An 18368-nucleotide genomic window follows, 5' to 3' on the forward strand; every position below is an offset into this window, starting at 1 on the left:
GGGCCGCCCTACCGCCCTAACCCGGCCGTGGACTAACTGGGAGTTGGGGAGGCGCCCCTCCTGCGGGCCTCGGGGCCCTCTTCAGCGGCCGGCCGCCCCGCCTGCGTGCGGGGGTGCGGCGCCCCGGGGCCCCCGGGGGTCCTCTCCGCAGTCAGCGCTCGGCTGCTTCCCTTCTCCCGAGTCCCGCCACCGCCGGAGGAGATGTGCGTCCTCCTCGTCCCCGGGGCCACTGCCGGCCGTGACCCCAGGTCACCACGCCCGTGGGTCCCCAGGTCCGCGGCGGACCTGGGGCACGTAACCGCCGGCGGGAGGCGTTACCTCCCGCGGGGGCGCCGCGGGGCCGGGGGGGCGCCCAGGGGCCCAGGCCGCGAGGCCGTTCAGCCCCGGCAGGACCTGGGCCCGGGCGTCGGGCGGCAGCGGGCGGCGGAGCGCGGCGGGGGGCCGCGGCGGCCGGAGCCCGCGGGAGGGGGCAGGAGGGGGCGGGAGGGGGCGGGGCGGGGGGCGGGGGCGGGGGCCGCGGCCCAGCTCGGCCGCCAGGGAGCGCTGCGGGCTCCCGCTCGCCCGCCCCCCGGTAGGCGGGGCCGCGCTCTCCCCGCAGCCGCCGCCGCAGCCGCCGCCTGGGCCGCCCCGTGTCCCCGGTGGAGCCGCCGCCGCCGCCGCCGGGAGCTCGATGCGGACGGAGCCCGGGCCGGGCCATGGGGATCCTCAGCATCACGGACCAGGTCAGCCCGCCCGTCCTTGCCCGCCGCGTCCCTCCGGGGCCCGGCGCCGCCGCCACGCGAGCCCGGGGATGTGCGGCCTAGGCTGGGCCCGAGCCCGGGGCCCCCGCGGCTGCCGCCCCGCCCCGCGCCGCGCTCCCCTCAAGCGCGCCGGCGTCCTTGGGGGCCTGGCGACCGGCCAGCGCGGCGGGCCCCCGGCGCCCGGCCCCCGGAGCGCAGCCCCGCCCCGCCCCGCCGCCCCCCGGCGGGCCAGGTGCCCCCGCGCCCCTGGCCGGCTCGCCGCGGCCCGCTGGCTGAGCGCCGGTTCTCCCGCAGCCGCCCCTGGTCCAGGCCATCTTTAGCCGCGATGTGGAGGAAGTGCGTTCCCTGCTCTCGCAGAAGGAGAACATCAACGTGCTGGTGAGCTGGGATCGGGGAGGATGCGGAGCCGGCGCCCGGGCCCTGCCGCGCCGGCCCCCGCCCCGCAGCGGGCGGCTCCGCGACGCGGACGAGGCCGCAGCGCGCTCCCCCGGGGTGGGCGCCGGCTCCGCGGCGGACCCGGGGAGCAGGTCAGGCTGGAAGCCTCAGTGGCGCCGAGGATGCCCAGCAGCGGCGGTCGCTTCCGAACCAGCAGTGTCTGCAGCGCCCCCACCCCTTCTGGAAGAGGGAGGCCGCCTCCCAGCCCCAGGGCCCTGACCCCTGACTCCCTGACGCCGCCCGCGCTAGGTGCCTGTTTTGACCCAGGACTGGGCTCTAGGAGGCTGCAGAACCTGTGGGAAGAGGGGCGGGAGGGCCTGGAGCTCTAAGGCTTGGGCTGGGGTCCCTGGTAGTTCACCCATCCCTGCAGCTGCTGCTCTTTTCTGCCTTCCCAGGACCAAGAGAGGCGGACCCCATTGCATGCTGCTGCCTACGTAGGCGATGTCCCCATCCTCCAGTTGCTACTGATGTCAGGTGAAAGGGGGGAGCTGGAAGGTGTGGCTCCTAGGGAGGGGACCTGAAGGAGGAGCCCTCCCCTCCATCCCCCCATCCAAGCATTGCTCTCTGGACCTTGGTGTGCGAGAGGCATTCCATCTCTATCCATATTGGCCTGGTTACTGCTTTCCTTCCCTGTTGCTGTCCCTCTCCCACCGAAAGAGGAAATTGTATCCCCACAGGTGCTAATGTCAATGCTAAGGACACACTGTGGCTGACCCCTCTTCATCGTGCTGCTGCTTCCCGAAATGAGGTACCGGCCTCCTGTGCCCTTTCACCCTTTCAAAGAAGATGAGTTGGTTAAAGGTGGAAGTGAAGGATTCGAGAGCCTCAGCTCTCTGCCTTACCAGCTGGTCTACCCCTAGGTCAGGAGACTAGACCTTGGCCCCTCCCTCTCACCCCTAGAACTGGCTGGTGAGGGGGGGCTGAGTGTTGCCAGCTGATGTGACGTCAGGGGAGAGCTTAACACTGGGCTGGCAGACTGCAGGGGGCCCTGCTGCCAGGCCTGAGTGACTCATCTCTCCCTGGGGGGCCACCTTGGCGTCTGATCCCCCTCTGAGCACTGAGATTTCTTACCTTGTGATGGAGGGATGGAGGGGCTGAGGGTAGTGATCTGTTGCATCCCTGCCCCTCAAGCAGCCTGAAAGTTGACAGCATAGGGGTCACATGTGTCTCATCAATTGAGTCCATCAACCCTGGGTAGCAGGGAAGGGGAGACCTCCCTCTTGGCTTGATGGTCAGTTCCCTGGCTCTGACCAGCAGGGTGAGGGACTGAGGCCAATGGGAATGGGGTGGGTTGTGATTAGGAGGGACCTTTTAGCCTGGGTTTTAGAGGGGGACCAGCATCTGTTTGCTTACTGAGGTAGTAGAAATGATTTTGGTGCCTATGGAAGGACTGAAGGCGGGTATTCGGAGCATTAAGGTAGCAGGAGTGTGTATTTTCCTAGTGAAAAGTAGTGAGGGATTGGAATCCTCTTTATATGTGGATTTGCTTGGTAGTAGCTGTGTGCATGGGTGAAGATTTTCAGAGTCTGGCTGGGGAGTGATACCAGGTGGCTTGAGGAAAAGGAAGGGACCATGCTTTCCTCAGCAAGGTTGGGAAGAGTTTTAGACTCTAAGAAGATCCGGAAGATGGGAAGTAGGTATTGATAGGCTACGTACGAAAAATGGGAAAAGGCTCTGTGCTGGGGAGTTGGGAGCTGGGGCTGTGTGTGTCATGCTGACCTGTTTTTCCCTCCACTATTTGTTTTACCTCCCACTGCCCCTCTATCTTCTCTCTTACCCCCCTGCTCCTTAACAGAAGGTGCTGGGACTGCTGCTGGCACATTCAGCAGATGTGAACGCCCGGGACAAGCTGTGGCAGACACCATTGCATGTGGCTGCTGCCAACCGGGCCACGAAGTGTGCTGAGGCTCTGGCACCTCTGTTGAGTAGCCTCAACGTGGCTGATAGGAGCGGGCGTAGTGCCCTGCACCATGCAGTGCATAGTGGGCATCTCGAGGTGAGGACTGCTTCCATCCATGCCCAGCCTAGTGCTGTGCCTTCCCTTCCCACTCACCGTCCTCTGCTTCTGGGCCATCAGGTCTGGAAGAAGCGGCCTGGATGACTATATAGACACTTGGGCTCAAGATCAAACGAATGGTTGGGTTAGATTGAAATTCTTGACTTGGACTTTAAGTCCAAGATAAACTCTTGAAGTTGCGTGGAAAATGTTTATATACATGCTTTTTTCTGAAGTGAGTGTCCATGTCTTTCAAAGTGTTTTAGAAGATTTTACAAAAGAATTTAAGAGCCCTCAGATCATAAAGAGACTTCCTTGGGTTTCCCTTAAGCTTCCAAATCTATACGGCTCTCCTTCTTAGTATCTACTTCTTCTGTTCCCTCTAGTTCTCCAGATTGTTCTGTTTGAAAATAAAGACATTTGCGTGCCTCCGCCTTTTCAGAAAAGGCTTCTGCCCTTAGGTACCCTGAAAGCATGAACCTGGCTCTGAATAGGTGTCTTTCATATCCTGATACAGACGGTGAACCTGCTCCTGAACAAGGGAGCCAGCCTGAACGTCTGTGACAAAAAGGAGCGGCAGCCTCTGCACTGGGCAGCTTTTTTAGGTGAGAAGAGTTCATGGCATTTGACATTTAGGAATCCTAAGGCAGGGATGGGGTTCTGAGTTCACCCTCCACCTCCCTGATAGCCTTCTCTCTCTTCCTAGGGCATTTGGAGGTCCTGAAACTGCTGGTGGCACGGGGAGCGGACCTCGGCTGCAAGGACCGCAAGGGCTATGGGCTGCTCCACACAGCTGCTGCCAGCGGCCAGATTGAAGTGGTGAAGTACCTGCTCCGGATGGGGGCTGAGGTCAGGGTGCTGAGCATGGGAGTGGGGCCCTACGGGCAGGGAGTTGGAGGTCAGAGCCTGTGTGTGGGGACTGAAGGGTACTGGATTGTTGGAGAGGTTTGGGGAGGTCAGCAGGATAGAGGGAGATGTGAATAATGCTTACCGGAAGTAATCGTGCCCTCAGTCTATTGAGTTAGGAACGTGAGGTGTCTCAGGTGGTTTTTGGAATTCTGGGATTTTCTAGGCTACCTGTGCCAGCTTCCACTTTATTTAAACTGATACCTCCTTATCCTCTTACCTGCACCCCTGAAAATCCAGATCGATGAGCCCAATGCTTTTGGAAACACAGCTTTGCACATCGCCTGCTACCTGGGACAGGATGCTGTGGCCATTGAGCTGGTGAACGCAGGAGCCAATGTCAACCAGCCGAATGACAAGGGCTTCACGCCACTGCATGTGGCTGCAGTCTCCACCAATGGCGCTCTCTGCTTGGAGCTGTTGGTCAATAACGGGGCTGATGTCAACTACCAGGTGCTTGAAGGGATGAGGCTGCAACCTGGCTCTGGGGGTCCTGATCGTATCTTCCCCTCTGGACAACTCTGGGGAATTGCCCACTTGCCTCCTGGGTTGATCAGACCTTGCCAGAGCCCCAGGAGAGTATGGGCTGAGCAGATGTCCATGTGACCACTCCATCCTCAGAGATGTGTCCTTTCGAAGGGGAAGAGGGCATTCTCGGTGCTTTGCACTGAAAAAAAATTGCCATGTTTTCACAGAGCAAAGAAGGAAAGAGTCCTCTGCACATGGCTGCCATCCATGGTCGTTTCACCCGCTCCCAGATCCTCATCCAGAATGGTATGGACTCGGGAGACTGTGCTCTCTTCTCCTGCCCCCCCCAAGAACTCATCCCTAGAAACCCCTTGGTTTCCTTATTCCACCTCCCACTCCATCTTCCAGTCAGGATGGGCACCTGGAGCTCTGAGCAAGGCACCTGTGGAAATGGCTCTGGCCTACATGCCCCGTCCCCTAATACTTACAAATGAGATAACACACGTGGAATGCTCAGCCTGGGAGGTGGCACATAACAAGCACTCCCGTGGTAGCTAACTAGCACGAGTGGTCTGGAGCCTAAGGGCTGCCTGAGTTTGTTTGTGTGCATCCCTTCCCAGGCAGCGAGATTGATTGTGCCGACAAATTTGGGAACACGCCACTGCACGTGGCTGCTCGCTACGGACACGAGCTGCTCATTAGCACCCTCATGACCAACGGCGCGGATACTGCCCGGTGAGTCAAGGCCGCTCACATCTGTGCAGGCTGCTCAGGTCAGACGGGGAGGCCTATAGAAGCTCACCGAAGGAAGCTTGCAGCACCTCACTGTCTCCTAAGCTGCTGCAGGGAGGGGCGTAGAAGAAAGGCCTATGACTGGTCCCTCCTTGACCCAAGGACTGAGTCCCTCAACTTCTCCCCAGGCGCGGCATTCACGACATGTTCCCTCTGCACTTAGCTGTTCTCTTTGGATTCTCTGACTGTTGTCGTAAGCTTCTTTCCTCAGGTATGTGCTGACTGGTTGAGAGGGGGTTGGGCAGCTGTGTAGGCCAGTCGATGCCTCTCCCGGCTCTGCTCGGGGCCCTCGGATGACATCTGTGGCTCTTCTGGTCCCGCAGGTCAGCTGTACAGCATTGTGTCTTCACTCAGCAACGAGCACGTGCTTTCAGCCGGGTTTGACATCAATACGCCTGACAACCTTGGCCGCACCTGTCTTCATGCTGCTGCTTCTGGAGGGTGAGTGCTCTTCTCTCTCTCCTGGGCGCTGAGAGGAGATCTGGGCAAGGGTCTGGGCCCTTCTTTGCGGCCCAGATCTGTCCTCTGACCCTGTCACTGTGAGGGCAGTCATGGCAGAAAGGACTACCCAGCGCCATCCTTCCTTAGCCTCTCCCTGTGCCTGTGGCTGCTCTTTGAGACTCTTGCTCTCTTAACCCGCATCCTCCTTCCTTTTAGGAATGTTGAATGTCTTAATTTGCTGTTGAGCAGTGGAGCTGACTTGAGGAGAAGAGACAAATTCGGAAGGTGTGTCGATACGCAGGAGTAGATGCGTGGGGAATGTTGGATGAGAGAGACCAATGGTGGAGGGAACGGGAGGGACTTGGAGACTAGGTGAGGAGAGTATTACAGAGCAGCTTTAGGCCGCTCATCCAGTTGCGTTGGGGTCTGCCCCTGACTCTCTCACCCATCCTCCTCAGGACCCCACTGCACTACGCAGCCGCCAATGGCAGCTACCAGTGTGCAGTCACATTGGTGACGGCTGGCGCAGGCGTCAATGAGGCCGACTGTAAAGGCTGCTCTCCCCTCCATTACGCCGCTGCCTCTGACACCTACAGGAGGTGAGGGTCCCGCTTTGGCCTTCTCAGCCCCCCACCTCCCTGAGCCTCCCTTGACTTCACTCTCTGTACCACAGAGCGGAGCCCCACTCATCTTCCAGCCACGATGCTGAAGAGGACGAGCCACTGAAGGAGTCCCGCAGGAAAGAGGCCTTCTTGTGAGTAGCCAGCAAGAGCCCTAGGATGCGCTTTCCCAGCAGAGTCAGCTCTGGCCCTGTTAATCCCCTGCCCACCCCTTGCTTCTAACTGGTTGCAGTTGGCCAGCCTGCAGAGTGTGGGGAGTGCTCTGCTCTGAACTTAGTCCTGAACCAAATAATTGTGGGTAAAAACAAAAGTGTGAGGCCTAGTTCCTCCCCTTGGGGAACAGCTGGTCTCCTCAAGAGGATCAGAACAGCTAAACAGACAAAATCACTCTTCTAATCCATAAGAATTAAGGGAGGGTTTACTTATTAGGTACGAAGTACTGTGCTAGGTACCAGGGATCAAAAGATGAATTACCCTCAGGGCTCCTGGGTCAGGAGTCAGTTCAGCATCAACTCTTGGCTTTGTTTTTTTGTTTTTTTTTCTTTAAAGATTTATTTTTATTTATTTATGATAGTCACAGAGAGAGAGAGGCAGAGACACAGGCAGAGGGAGAAGCAGGCTCCATGCACCGGGAGCCGGACGTGGGATTCGATCCCGGGTTTCCAGGATCGTGCCCTGGGCCAAAGGCAGGCGCCAAACCGCTGCGCCACCCAGGGATCCCAACTCTTGGCTTTGAAGAAGGTCATGATCTCAGGGTCCTGAGACTAAGCCCGGTGTTGGGCTCTATGCTGGGTTTGGGGCCTGCTTGACAGTCTCTCCCTTTCCCACCCCCCAAAAAAGATGAATTATCCCAAATTTCTGCCCTTTGAAAACTAATAATCTGTTGGGAAATATAAATAAAAAGGCACCTTTGCATTCTCATGTAAGATGTTAACAGAGAAAATGGTGCAGAATATATGGGAACTCTAGACTATATTCACAGTCTTCCTGTAAATCTGAGTTTTCTGAAATAAGAGGTTTGTTGTTGTTGTTTTTTTGTTGTTGTTGTTGTTGTTTTTTAAAAGGATACTTATGGTCCAAGAAATTTAGTTGTGTGACCTTTGTCAACTTAACCTCTCTGTGCCTCAGTTTCCTTAGCCATAGTAAGAGTAAGAATAGTACCTATCTCATAGGATCATTATGTGGACTAAATAGTTTCATATACGTGAGGTGCTTAGAATAGCACTTGACACACAGTAAATGCTAAATACTGCTAGTACTACTAAGCTGACCCTACTAAGAAGGGTGCCAATGGGATGTCTGGTTGGCTCAGCGGTTGAGCGTCTGCCTTCAGCCTAGGGCGTTATTCTGGAGTGCCGGGATCGAATCCCGCATTGGGCCCCCTGCATGGAGCCTGCTTCTCCCTCTGCCTGTGTCTCTGCCTCTCTCTGTCTCTCATGAATAAATAAATAAATCTTAAAATAAATAAATAAATAAAGGTGCCAGGGGGAGCACAGAGGAAGAGGCATGTCACTGGGAAGGTTGGGGAAGGCCTCACAGAGGAGAGGATGCTGGGAGCGAGTTTGAGATGAATAGGTCTTCAGAAGAGTTGGAAGGAGAAGGCATTTGAGACAAGGGGTCAGCGTGTCTAGACATGGGCAGAAAGTGTTGATCGGCAGGTTGATAACTAATCATTGTGCTCTAGATTCTCTAGGAGAGTGTTGCACGAATAAAGGAAGGTGTTGAAGCCAGAGTAGTTCAGGGCTGAGGCGAAGGCAGTGGTGGGTCCAGAGCCAGGGTCAAATGGGCAGGAGTTAGCCTACCCAAAGCAGAGGATGGGTGTTGGCCAGCTAGGCCTGGAGGGGGCCCCCTCGCCCCTCTCCTCTGCTCTTTCCACAGTGGCTCCTCCCCAGCTGGGCCTGTTCCTGCCTCACATTGTCCCCCTGTCCCCCAGCTGTCTGGAGTTCTTACTGGATAACGGTGCAGACCCCTCCCTGCGGGACAGGCAGGGCTACACAGCCGTGCACTATGCAGCCGCCTACGGCAACAGACAGAACCTCGAGCTGGTACGTGTGGGTCCGGCCTGGAGCTGAGGAAGCGGGGCCAGGGTACCCAGTCACCTTCATGTTTGTGGAGTCTAAAATCAAGGGATGGGTGACTCAGATGTGATCTGTGGAACTAGGGGCTTAGGGCATTACTGTGGGTGGTAGGATGGAGTTCGAGAACCTCAGCACCTACTCTCCTGTCCATTGCAGCTCTTAGAAATGTCCTTTAACTGCCTGGAGGATGTGGAGAGCACCATTCCAGTCAGCCCTTTGCACTTAGCTGTGAGTTCCCGCTCTTTCCCTCCTGCCTCCCATGGCCCTACCTGCCTCGGGCCCACACCCAGGCGCAAGCACTTGTGAATCTGCCCTGGCTTCTGCCTTCTTGTGGGGATGTGGCAAGCGCACAGTGGTCTGGAGCTGGGCGGGCATGGTGCAGGTTGAGAGCCTGAGGGGCTCGAGAAGCTTGTGGGGGGACTGATGCCCGGGCTTTCCCCATGGGGCCCGAGAGCAGAGGGCAGCAGCGTCCTGGGCTGTAGCCGTTGGTTGCCCGCGCCCCCCTCCAGGCCTACAACGGTCACTGTGAAGCCCTGAAGACACTGGCTGAGACGCTGGTGAACCTGGATGTAAGGGACCACAAGGGCCGGACCGCGCTCTTCCTGGCCACTGAGCGAGGCTCTACTGAGTGTGTGGAGGTGCTTACGGCCCACGGCGCCTCCGCCCTCATCAAGGAGCGCAAACGCAAGTGGACACCCCTGCACGCTGCTGGTTAGTGCGCCCTCAGGCTGTTCCCTCTCCTTGCCACACCAGGCCTTGGAGACTGGTCCCAGATCCCTCCTGAGTGGGATTAGGCCTGGCAGTGGAGCATGGTGAAGAGAATGGAAACTTCAGGTCTTGATCCGTGGCTTCCTATCCCCCAAGACTTCCACTTGCCCCCTGGGTCTTCCCATAATCTCCACCCTTGAGTCCTTCATGACTCAAGGGTCATGTTAGACCTGTTATGCCCAACCGCACTGCTCCTTCCCCTTGACCATGCCCTGACACAGACCCTCTTCTCCTAGCCGCCTCTGGCCACACTGATTCCCTGCACTTGCTGATCGACAGTGGGGAACGAGCTGACATCACAGATGTCATGGATGCCTATGGACAGTGAGTGTGGGCCCGGGGCAGGGTACGGCTTCTCCTGTCCCCGCTGGCCCTCACCTTTCCCCTGCCCCCTCTGTAGAACCCCACTGATGCTGGCCATCATGAATGGCCACGTGGATTGTGTCCATCTGCTGCTAGAGAAAGGATCCACAGCTGATGCTGCTGACCTCCGGGGCCGCACCGCCCTCCACCGTGGGGTGAGTGACCTCCTGGGTAGGGCTGCTCACAGGCCTGGATGTGGGAGCATAGGACCCCTCAGCAGTGGGACGGCAGATTGTCTAGCAGGTGGGCCAGTATTTTGTGCCTAGGGTCTTATTGGGCGTTACTGTGTTGGCTCCAGGATGGGTACCTGACACCCAGAGCTGATCTCCCTGGCCCCCTTGCTTTGTAATCTCACACAGCCACAGGCTCACTACCCAGACTCCGCTCCGGGGTAACCAGACTCTGGTCCTGGCCCCCTGGATGATGATGCCACTATTCCAGGCCTTCTCTACAATCGCCTGCCCTAAAACTGTCTCCTCATCCCGGTGACCCTTTGACCCCTTAGTCCTCTTACTCTGCCATTTGTCCCCTGGTCCAGAGGGCCAGAACTAAGTCTCGCTGTCCTGGTTGTCTGTTGGCATAGAGAGGATGGAGGAAGGACACGCGGATTCCTAACATTTTAGAGTCATTGTTGTAAAGACAAGTATTAGTGCCCTGGAAGTGGAAGTGGCTCTTAACTCCTGAGCAAGCTCCAGTGACTGGCTATCGGGAAGGGAGTGGCCCTTCACCCTCCTTTACACCATCACGTCGCCCACAGGCAGTGACTGGCTGTGAGGACTGCCTGGCTGCCCTGCTGGACCACGACGCATTTGTGCTGTGCCGAGACTTCAAGGGCCGCACCCCCATTCACCTGGCCTCAGCCTGTGGCCACACTGCAGTGCTGCGGACCCTGCTGCAGGCTGCTCTTTCCACAGACCCCCTGGATGCTGGCGTGGATTACAGTGGATACTCGCCCATGCACTGGGCCTCCTACACTGGTGCGGCCCTGGGGCCTTGGTGGGCGTGGGGGTGGGGTGCTGTGTGGGAGAGGGCTGACCAGAACAGAGACTGGGCCCCCTGGGTGGAGGGAAGGACCTGGGTGAAGCTGGATCTGGAAGTGGAGTGTCCGGAGATGGGACTAAACAGATGTTTTCATTGTCCGTCTCCACTCCCATGACTCTTTCTCCTGCTCAGGACACGAAGATTGTCTGGAGTTGTTACTTGAACACAGCCCATTTTCATACCTGGAGGGAAACCCCTTCACTCCTTTGCACTGTGCAGTGTAAGTCCCTTCCTATGCCTCAGCCCGGCTCAAGGGTCTATGACCTGGGCTTAGGACAGGCATTCCATTTCCCTCATCCTTCCTGCTGACCCTTCCTTTTCCCCTAGAATTAATAACCAGGACAGCACCACAGAGATGCTGCTGGGAGCTCTGGGTGCCAAGATTGTGAACAGCCGAGATGCCAAAGGACGGTGAGTGGTGGAAGGCTTGGGGAGGAGCCTCGGTTGTCTCTGGCCTCTTTCTGTGCGGGTGAACAGGCCTTTCCTCTTCACACTGCCCTGACCCCCACACTGCAGGACCCCTCTTCACGCCGCTGCCTTCGCGGACAATATATCTGGGCTCCGGATGCTACTGCAGCATCAAGCCGAGGTGAACGCCACTGACCACACTGGCCGCACTGCGCTCATGACGGCGGCCGAGAATGGCCAGACTGCTGCTGTGGGTGTGTAGGGGCTGTATGTGGAAGGGAGGAGCTCCCCTGGGGTTTCCGCAAGCTGGGGCAGGCCTGGGACACCTGGGTGGCTCAGTCGGTTAAGCATCCACCTTCGGCTCAGGTCACGATCCCACGGTCCTGAGATCAAGTGCTACGTCAGACTCCCTGCTCAGTGGGGAATCTGCTTCTCCTTCTCCTTCTACACCTCCCCTCTGCTCATGTTCTTTCTCTCTCTCAAATAAACAAATAACTTTAAAAAAGGGGGAGGCAGTCCTGCTTGAGGTGGGGCTCAGGAAGCAGGAGGCATGTCTTTGGATATATCGTCCTCTGCAGATGGCATGCAAAGTATACACAGATTGGAGGGCCGGGACCTGTGAGGGCTGCTGCTCTGGAGGGAGGGCTTCAGTCCTCTGCCCCCTTTCTCTTGCAGAATTTCTGCTGTATCGAGGGAAGGCAGACCTTACTGTGCTGGATGAGAACAAGAACACTGCCCTCCACTTGGCTTGTAGCAAGGTAGGGCCTGGACCGGTGGTGGTGAGGACTGCATGAGGGGCAGGGCCTGGTGAAGGCGATGGGTCTACCCCGTTGGGAGGGTGGACTGAAGTGGCGATCAGGAGCATCCAGCCTTAGAGCTCTTTGTCCTCCCAGCACCCTCCCCAACTCCCGCTCTGCAGCCTGTCTGCTTCCACTCCATCTCTGTTCCTCTCCCTCAGGGCCATGAGAAATGTGCCCTCATGATCCTGGCAGAAACCCAAGACCTTGGCCTTATCAATGCTACCAACAGTGCGCTGCAGATGTGAGTGCCTGGGGAAGGGGGCTCCTGGCTGGGGGAGGCAGGTGGTGAAGAAAGAGCCGGCCGCATTCCAGAGGCTCTCTGGAACTCACAGTATTCTGTATTGGGTATTCATATTCGGTATTGGTATTCGGTATTTGTATTATTTGGTCAGCACTCTCTCTCGCACTCTGACTGGGTGTGGAAGGGCAGCTTGGCAGCCCGCTGACGTCTTGCCCCTTTTTCCTTTCTTCCAAGGCCACTCCACATTGCTGCCCGGAACGGTCTAGCTTCTGTGGTGCAGGCCCTCCTGAGTCGTGGGGCCACAGTGCTGGCTGTGGATGAAGAAGGTGGGTGGGGTCCAGAGCTCCCCCTGCCTCTCCCGGGTTTGGGGTCAGGGACATTCTTCAGGAGGTGACTTCTTAACCTCGCTGTAAACTGGGTTTTTTTCCCCAGGGGAACTCTTCAGAGCAGGAACCCAATACCAATACGCTAAAGTGTCTGAGGGCAGTGTGACAGAACTGGGTGGAGCCAGCAGGGTCCTCGGGATGACCTCCCACACACCTCTGCCTCCCAGCCCTGTGTCCCCTGTGCTCTGCCCTTCCCCCCACCCTTGGACAGTCTCCTGTCAGCACCCCCATCCCCAGCCCGGGGCCTCCTAGGCCTTGGGCTCTGATGGTGCTGTGCTGGCCTGCCTCTGGCCTGCCTTGGCTCCCCTCCGCAGATGAGAGCCCGCTGCCCTGGGGATGGTGGGTGGGGCCCCGGGGACGGTGGGTGGGGCCCCGGGGGAGGCCAGGCCCTGTGCCTCAGTTCTCCCCCTCTGCCCTGCAGGTCACACCCCAGCGCTGGCCTGCGCCCCCAACAAAGATGTGGCCGACTGCCTGGCCTTGATCCTCTCCACCATGAAGCCTTTCCCACCCAAGGACGCCGTCAGTCCTTTCAGCTTCAGCCTGCTCAAGAACTGCGGCATCGCAGCAGCCAAGACGGTGGGTGGCTGCGGCGCCCTGCCCCACGGGGCCTCTTGCCCCTACAGCCAGGAGCGGCACGGCGCCATTGGGTTAGACGGCTGCTACTCGGAGTAGCCCCCCTTCAGTGTCCCTCCCCCTGCCGGTGGCTTGATATCTTATTCTATTTATTTAGAAAAAGTCTATACATTTAGGGCACTTTAAAGGAGAACACGACTGGGTGGGGGGACAGAGTGAGGGGTGGGGGGAGGGGAAGCACTGGGGAGCAGCTGCTCACCCCTTTGCCACACCATCCTGGCCTGGCAGGGGTCTGGGACCGACAGGAAGCACCCCAGGCCCTTGGCACCCCCAGGGCAACCCTTCTGCCAAGTGTCCCCAAATGATTGCTAAATGCCTGGCTACCCTCTCTTTTACCCCATCTCTCCGTTCCCCCTTTCTGCTGCCAACTCCCCCCACCCTTCCCTCTCCTCGTCGTGCCCCCCTCCCTGCCCCTACTGCCAGGCACATCCCTCCTCCTCTTCCATACCCATCACTGCCTCCCTGCTCGGCTGGCCCCTCCATCCCCGCAGCAGTGAGAAGCCTTAATTTCTGGTACTGTGTGAGCACTCTGGGGGTGTCCCCCTCCCCCTTCAGGAGCAGCTAGTGGATGAGGGGGGAGGGTACTTAGCACTGGGGCCTGGAGCTTTTCCCCCATTCTCTACCCCATCACCCCTAAAGTTCAAATGCAAAACACTTGAAGCAGCAACTACTGTACCTGGGCCCCAATCCTGCACTCTCCCCTGGCTCCTCATATGCAAATCAAGGGCTGGTTCTGCCCCCACAGCCTGCTCCTCCCGGACTCCCTTCCACGCACTTTAACCTTGCTTCTTTCTTTTAACTTCTTTTGGGAGGACAGAGCCTGTGGCTGTTCCCTCCCTGGTTCCCCCCTCCCTTAACTTTGAGGCTTGTCATGAATTTTTAAGTAAGCATTTTATCCTTTAGGGGAAGAAACAAATTAATTTTCTGCCCATTTCAAAACCACAGCCCTAGTACGTCCTGTGCGTTTCAGGCATGTGTTTGCATGTGTGGGAAGGGAAGGACCCCGTTCTTCCTCCTGTGCCCCCTAGGTCCATAGTTCCTCCGTGCCCCCACCTTCCGTTATGTCCAAGAGTACCCACCGCCCCCAGTCACTCCTGATCTGAAGCCAAAGATGGTGGGAGGGGCAGGGCAGACTAGGGACCGTGGCTACTCGGACCCAGGGGACCCAGGCTTCCCCTCCGGTGTGAGGATGAAGCTCTGATCTAGGGAGCAAGGAATACACGCTGAGGCTGGGGCCCTGCCCCGCCCCCCCAGCATCCGGGAGAGATGGGATTGAGCTAGGGGCTGCACTGAAGAGATTCCTAAAGGTCATCCCCCCACAAGCCAAACTGGGCCAGAGTGAGGAGGGGGCAGTTTTCTCTCTAAATGTAGCATTGAATTTGGCCCTGGTCCCTTTCAACGCCTTGTCCACCGCCTGATAAGCCTCTACTCCCTTAGCCCAGCATTCCCTTCCTCGCACTCAATACCTCAGCCAGGGGCCAAGACACAGAACTTGAATAGAGGTCATGCCCCCTCCACCCCCACAGTGCATCCTTGCCCAGTTTGGCTGCCATCAGTATTGTCCCCCGAGAACTGGACAGGCTTCGTTTACACAGTACAGGGTCTCCCGCCCCCCCCCCCATTCCTCAGCCTCCTCCCGCCCCACCCCCCACCCCCCCACCCCGCTTGCTTTGTTCACGACCTTCCCCACTTTCCAGTGTCCCCTGCAAGTCTTGCCACCCTCACCAAGGGTGGGCTGAGGGGAGGGGGGGCATCCCAGGGACCCCTGTCTCCCTAACATGCCCTTAACCATACCTCATGCTGGTTCCCTGAAGCCTGGGGTGTTTGTCCAAGTCCTTATTTTTCTCACCGTCTCTTTTTATCCCCTCTCTCTGTGTCTTGCTTCCACCAACCCTCAGTTCCTAAACCATTTCAAAGCTTCCAGATGACCATTATTGGTGAGAAGGATTGTGCAGCTTTTAGTTTTTAGTTTTGTTTTCAAAGCCAAAGGGCCTTGCGATGCCCCTCTTGCCCACCTCCCTTCACACCCTGTCCTCCCCTAGACGACAATCAATGTGACCTCTCTTAAGGGCTGCAGCCCCCCACCCCCAACCCTGCTGGTTCTGCAAAGCTTGCCCCTAACTTCAGCTCTCTCCTGAAATCTTCCCATTCCACTCCCTCCCTCTCATTTTGGTGCTGGGAATTAGGTGATGGGGGGCAGGGGGGAGCAGAGAGATGGGTCCTCCAGAGAAGACTCTCGGGGTATCAGTCGTGTTCTCCTTTATCAATGTTTGGCAATGACAGGAAGAATCTGAGTATTTGTCAGGAGCCCCATTGTTTTGCTAGATGAGATTTCTGGCGGCTGCCGGGTCCCCTGCTGCCCCTCGCACACGTCAGCAGTGCTGGGGTCCTCTGCCCCGCCATGTGGCTGTGGGGGGCACGGAGGACGAGCAGCCTCCTCTCCTTATGCCAAAGGAAATCCCACACCCCGCCCCGGGCTCCCCGGCCCCTAGTGTTTTTCGAAGTGTTTTGACCATTCTCATGGCCACTGCATATTTATTTTAATGTTAAGATTTTTTTTTCAAACCTCTTTGACTTAAACGGGTGTGGAGAAGTAAAACAGGCAGAGTGCCCCCCAATCTTACAGGGGTGGGGTGGGGAGGAAACCCCTCCTCCCCTTCGCCCTCCCGCTTTCCCTCCCCCTCTCCCCACCGCAGCTCTAAAGCACTTGCTTCAAGTAATAAGCACTTTTGAGAAAAGGCCTATTTTAAGTGAGGACCCTGGGAGCAGCCCCAGGTCCCAGCAAAGGAGACAGAGCGAGGGCTACATAGGAGACAGGGAAACAGGCTTGTGAATCAGAGGGCGAGTTGAAAAGAGCCAGTTTTTAATTTCTGATTTTTGGGGAGATGTTTCTGATTGGGCGGTGGCTTTGGTAGGTTGTGTACTATCCTGCAGAAAAACAAATGGCACAAACTGTGGGTCCCAGGATGGGCCGACAGATCCGGGTCACTGCCACTGTCCAACTGAGACTGACGGGCCACCTCCCCCGCTGTGGCCCCCTGAGCCATAGGACTGCTGAAAACCACTGAATGTACAGCCCAGGTTGGGGTGGGGAGCGGCCCCTGGGGGAGGGGGCTTCTCCTTCTGTTTGGTGCTGTGGGGGGTGGGAGAGATGAGACTGAGGGACTGCCACCCCACTTAGACATGTGTTCCTTGGGGTGGAGGGGCTGAGGAGGGCCTGCCTCCCTCTCCAACCCCGGCATGGCCCCTCTTCCTTCCTCATCCCTATCCGTTTTGACTGTAAGTCCAGCTCACCTTTGCCTTCAATATGTAACCAAAGGAAAACTCAATACTGTTTCCACCGCTGTCTGCCCACCCGAGCACCTTCTTACTCCCCGGACCTAGAAGGGGAGGAGAGGGTGGGTGGGGTGGGGGGCGTGGGGCCAGAGTGAACGGTTCTACAGCTGTATCCCTGAAACCTCCCCCAGGGTCTTGGAAGGGACCCCGGGAGGGGAGGTTGGGCCTGGCTGGAGGGGCTGGGACCAGGCGCACTCTGCGTCTGTGCACAGAGGTGCTGCTTTGTCCTGGGGAATCCACGACGGCTCTGGCAGGGAGGCCCCTTCCTCCTTCCCTCTCCACCGTTTCTCCCTCTCTCCCCACACCCTGTGTTCATCCCCACCTCCCTTTCCCACCGCAAAGGAAAATAGCCTTACAGACCCTAGCCCAGAAGCCCTCCTCCTGGGGCAAACCAGTATGGGGCCCCATCCTGCCTAGTTTGAACCCTACCTTTTCAGAAGGAGGGATAAGGAGCAAAGCAGCCCCTTCCCCTCCAATTGTGGCTCCAGCCCTCCACGGCCTTGACCCAGGCTGGGCGGGGGCGGGGGCAAGGAATCTTTGAGGACCAAGCCCAGTGGTCTGGGAAGAGGGAGGTGGAGAGGGAAGGGTCTGATGTGGGGACTCCCTCCTCCCCGACCCAACCCTAGAGAAGCGACCAAATCCCAGAGATGGGAGGAAGCTGGGGTGGGGAGGGTCTGTTCTATGAATTACTTGAAGGTACTGACTCCGAGGCTGCTGTTGCCCACTTAGGTGTGAGGGGGGACACTGTCACTGCATTTGGGAGGGCAGAGGGTGGCGGGTGACTGAGAGCTTCTGCCCTTGGCCCTCGCTCGCTCCTGCTGGGCCCGTTCCCTGGGGAGCCTGGCATTGCCCCCAAGGAAGTCCGGGAGAGCCTTCCCCTCCCATCTCCATCCCTCACTCTGGGCACCCTCTCCAATTGCACTAAAGTAGCTGTTGTGCCAGTCTTACCCCCACACCAGGGTGGGGTCTCTGCTTCCAGTCCTTTCTCCCCCGACTGCCTCCGCTCCTGTCCCAGACAATCTCCTTGTTCCCCGGTATTCCTGGATAGCTCAGCTTTGTATGTGTGTTTGGGGGGTGGGGGTGGGTTCCGGCTGGAGTGGGTTCGGCGGGGGTTTGGGAAGGGCGAGGGGAGAGATGGAGGATAAGTCTCCTGCCCCCTTCCTCAACTCTGAGCCACAGAAGCCTGGGAGGGAGGGAGCCTACCCTCTGCTGCCGCCGCGTGTCTTGCAGATGTGCCAAAATGGGGGTGGGGGGAGGGAGGGGAGGGTGCCTGGCAGAGCGGCCCCCAGGGTGGCTCTCTCAAAGCAATACAGTTCCTCCTGCCTGGGGGACGGCAAGACAGAGGAGAGGGTTGGGTTGGGGGCCTGGGGGTTCCCTGTGTACAGCTGTGTATATTCAGGGGTGTTCTCTGTCTGGTACCCGCTGTGGGCGTCTACGTGTGTGCGAACCTCCCCTTCCCCGTGCCCTGCATGACCTGTGATGCTGCAGACACCACCATCCTGTGTGCAGGGGTGTGTCAGGGGCACTGAGGGGCATGTTCCATGTCCTGTTGCACCCTCCACCCTGTGACCCATGTACTCGGTTGTAGGAAGTAAAGAGAACTGAGCACAATTCACTGGATTCCAGTTGAATCTTTCTCTAAGCAATTTTCCCGTTCCCGCCCTTCTCCCTGCCCTGGATCCACCTGTGGTGCTAGTGTTGGGGTCGGGGGTGTTTAATGCTGGTGGGCAGCAATAAAGGGCAGATCTGCCCAGATGCCTGTACCCCCAGGGTGCTGAGGGCAGCAGGAAAAAGTGGGGACCTTCCGGTGCATTTGCCCCACCCCCTCTCCCCCCTGGGCTAAAGCACAATGCTCTCCCTGCAGATTGATGCACCCTGCACCCTCCAGGCCCCTGCTCATGTCCTCCCCTGACCTG

At 58.1% G+C, this 18368-nt stretch overlaps 1 protein-coding gene across 1 annotated transcript; it reads left to right on the forward strand.

Annotated features, from left to right (window-relative positions):
* ANKRD52 (ankyrin repeat domain 52) lies at positions 1 to 18063 on the forward strand. Its single transcript, XM_041754789.1, has 28 exons — positions 1 to 722; positions 1035 to 1118; positions 1571 to 1649; positions 1853 to 1923; positions 2971 to 3171; positions 3689 to 3776; positions 3878 to 4020; positions 4318 to 4530; positions 4773 to 4851; positions 5166 to 5280; positions 5466 to 5548; positions 5661 to 5778; positions 5995 to 6063; positions 6237 to 6377; positions 6452 to 6532; positions 8332 to 8443; positions 8633 to 8704; positions 8986 to 9187; positions 9481 to 9568; positions 9645 to 9762; positions 10365 to 10584; positions 10781 to 10868; positions 10976 to 11059; positions 11165 to 11310; positions 11732 to 11814; positions 12015 to 12097; positions 12332 to 12423; positions 12905 to 18063. Exons 1-28 carry the CDS (start codon positions 696 to 698, stop codon positions 13153 to 13155), a joined length of 3231 nt encoding a protein of 1076 aa, XP_041610723.1. The 5' UTR covers positions 1 to 695; the 3' UTR covers positions 13156 to 18063.
* Positions 18064 to 18368: the final 305 nt, after the last annotated feature.

This window comes from Vulpes lagopus, chromosome 5 (assembly GCF_018345385.1).
Source record: "Vulpes lagopus strain Blue_001 chromosome 5, ASM1834538v1, whole genome shotgun sequence".
NCBI classification, from domain to species: Eukaryota; Metazoa; Chordata; class Mammalia; order Carnivora; family Canidae; genus Vulpes; species Vulpes lagopus.

Coding starts and splice junctions, on each gene's coding strand:
- ANKRD52 (XM_041754789.1), top strand. CDS start 696: ATGGGGATCCTCAGCATCACGGACCAG. Junction 1,119..1,570: donor AGGAGAACATCAACGTGCTG/GTGAGCTGGGAT, acceptor CTGCCTTCCCAG/GACCAAGAGAGGCGGACCCC. Junction 8,444..8,632: donor ACAGACAGAACCTCGAGCTG/GTACGTGTGGGT, acceptor TGTCCATTGCAG/CTCTTAGAAATGTCCTTTAA.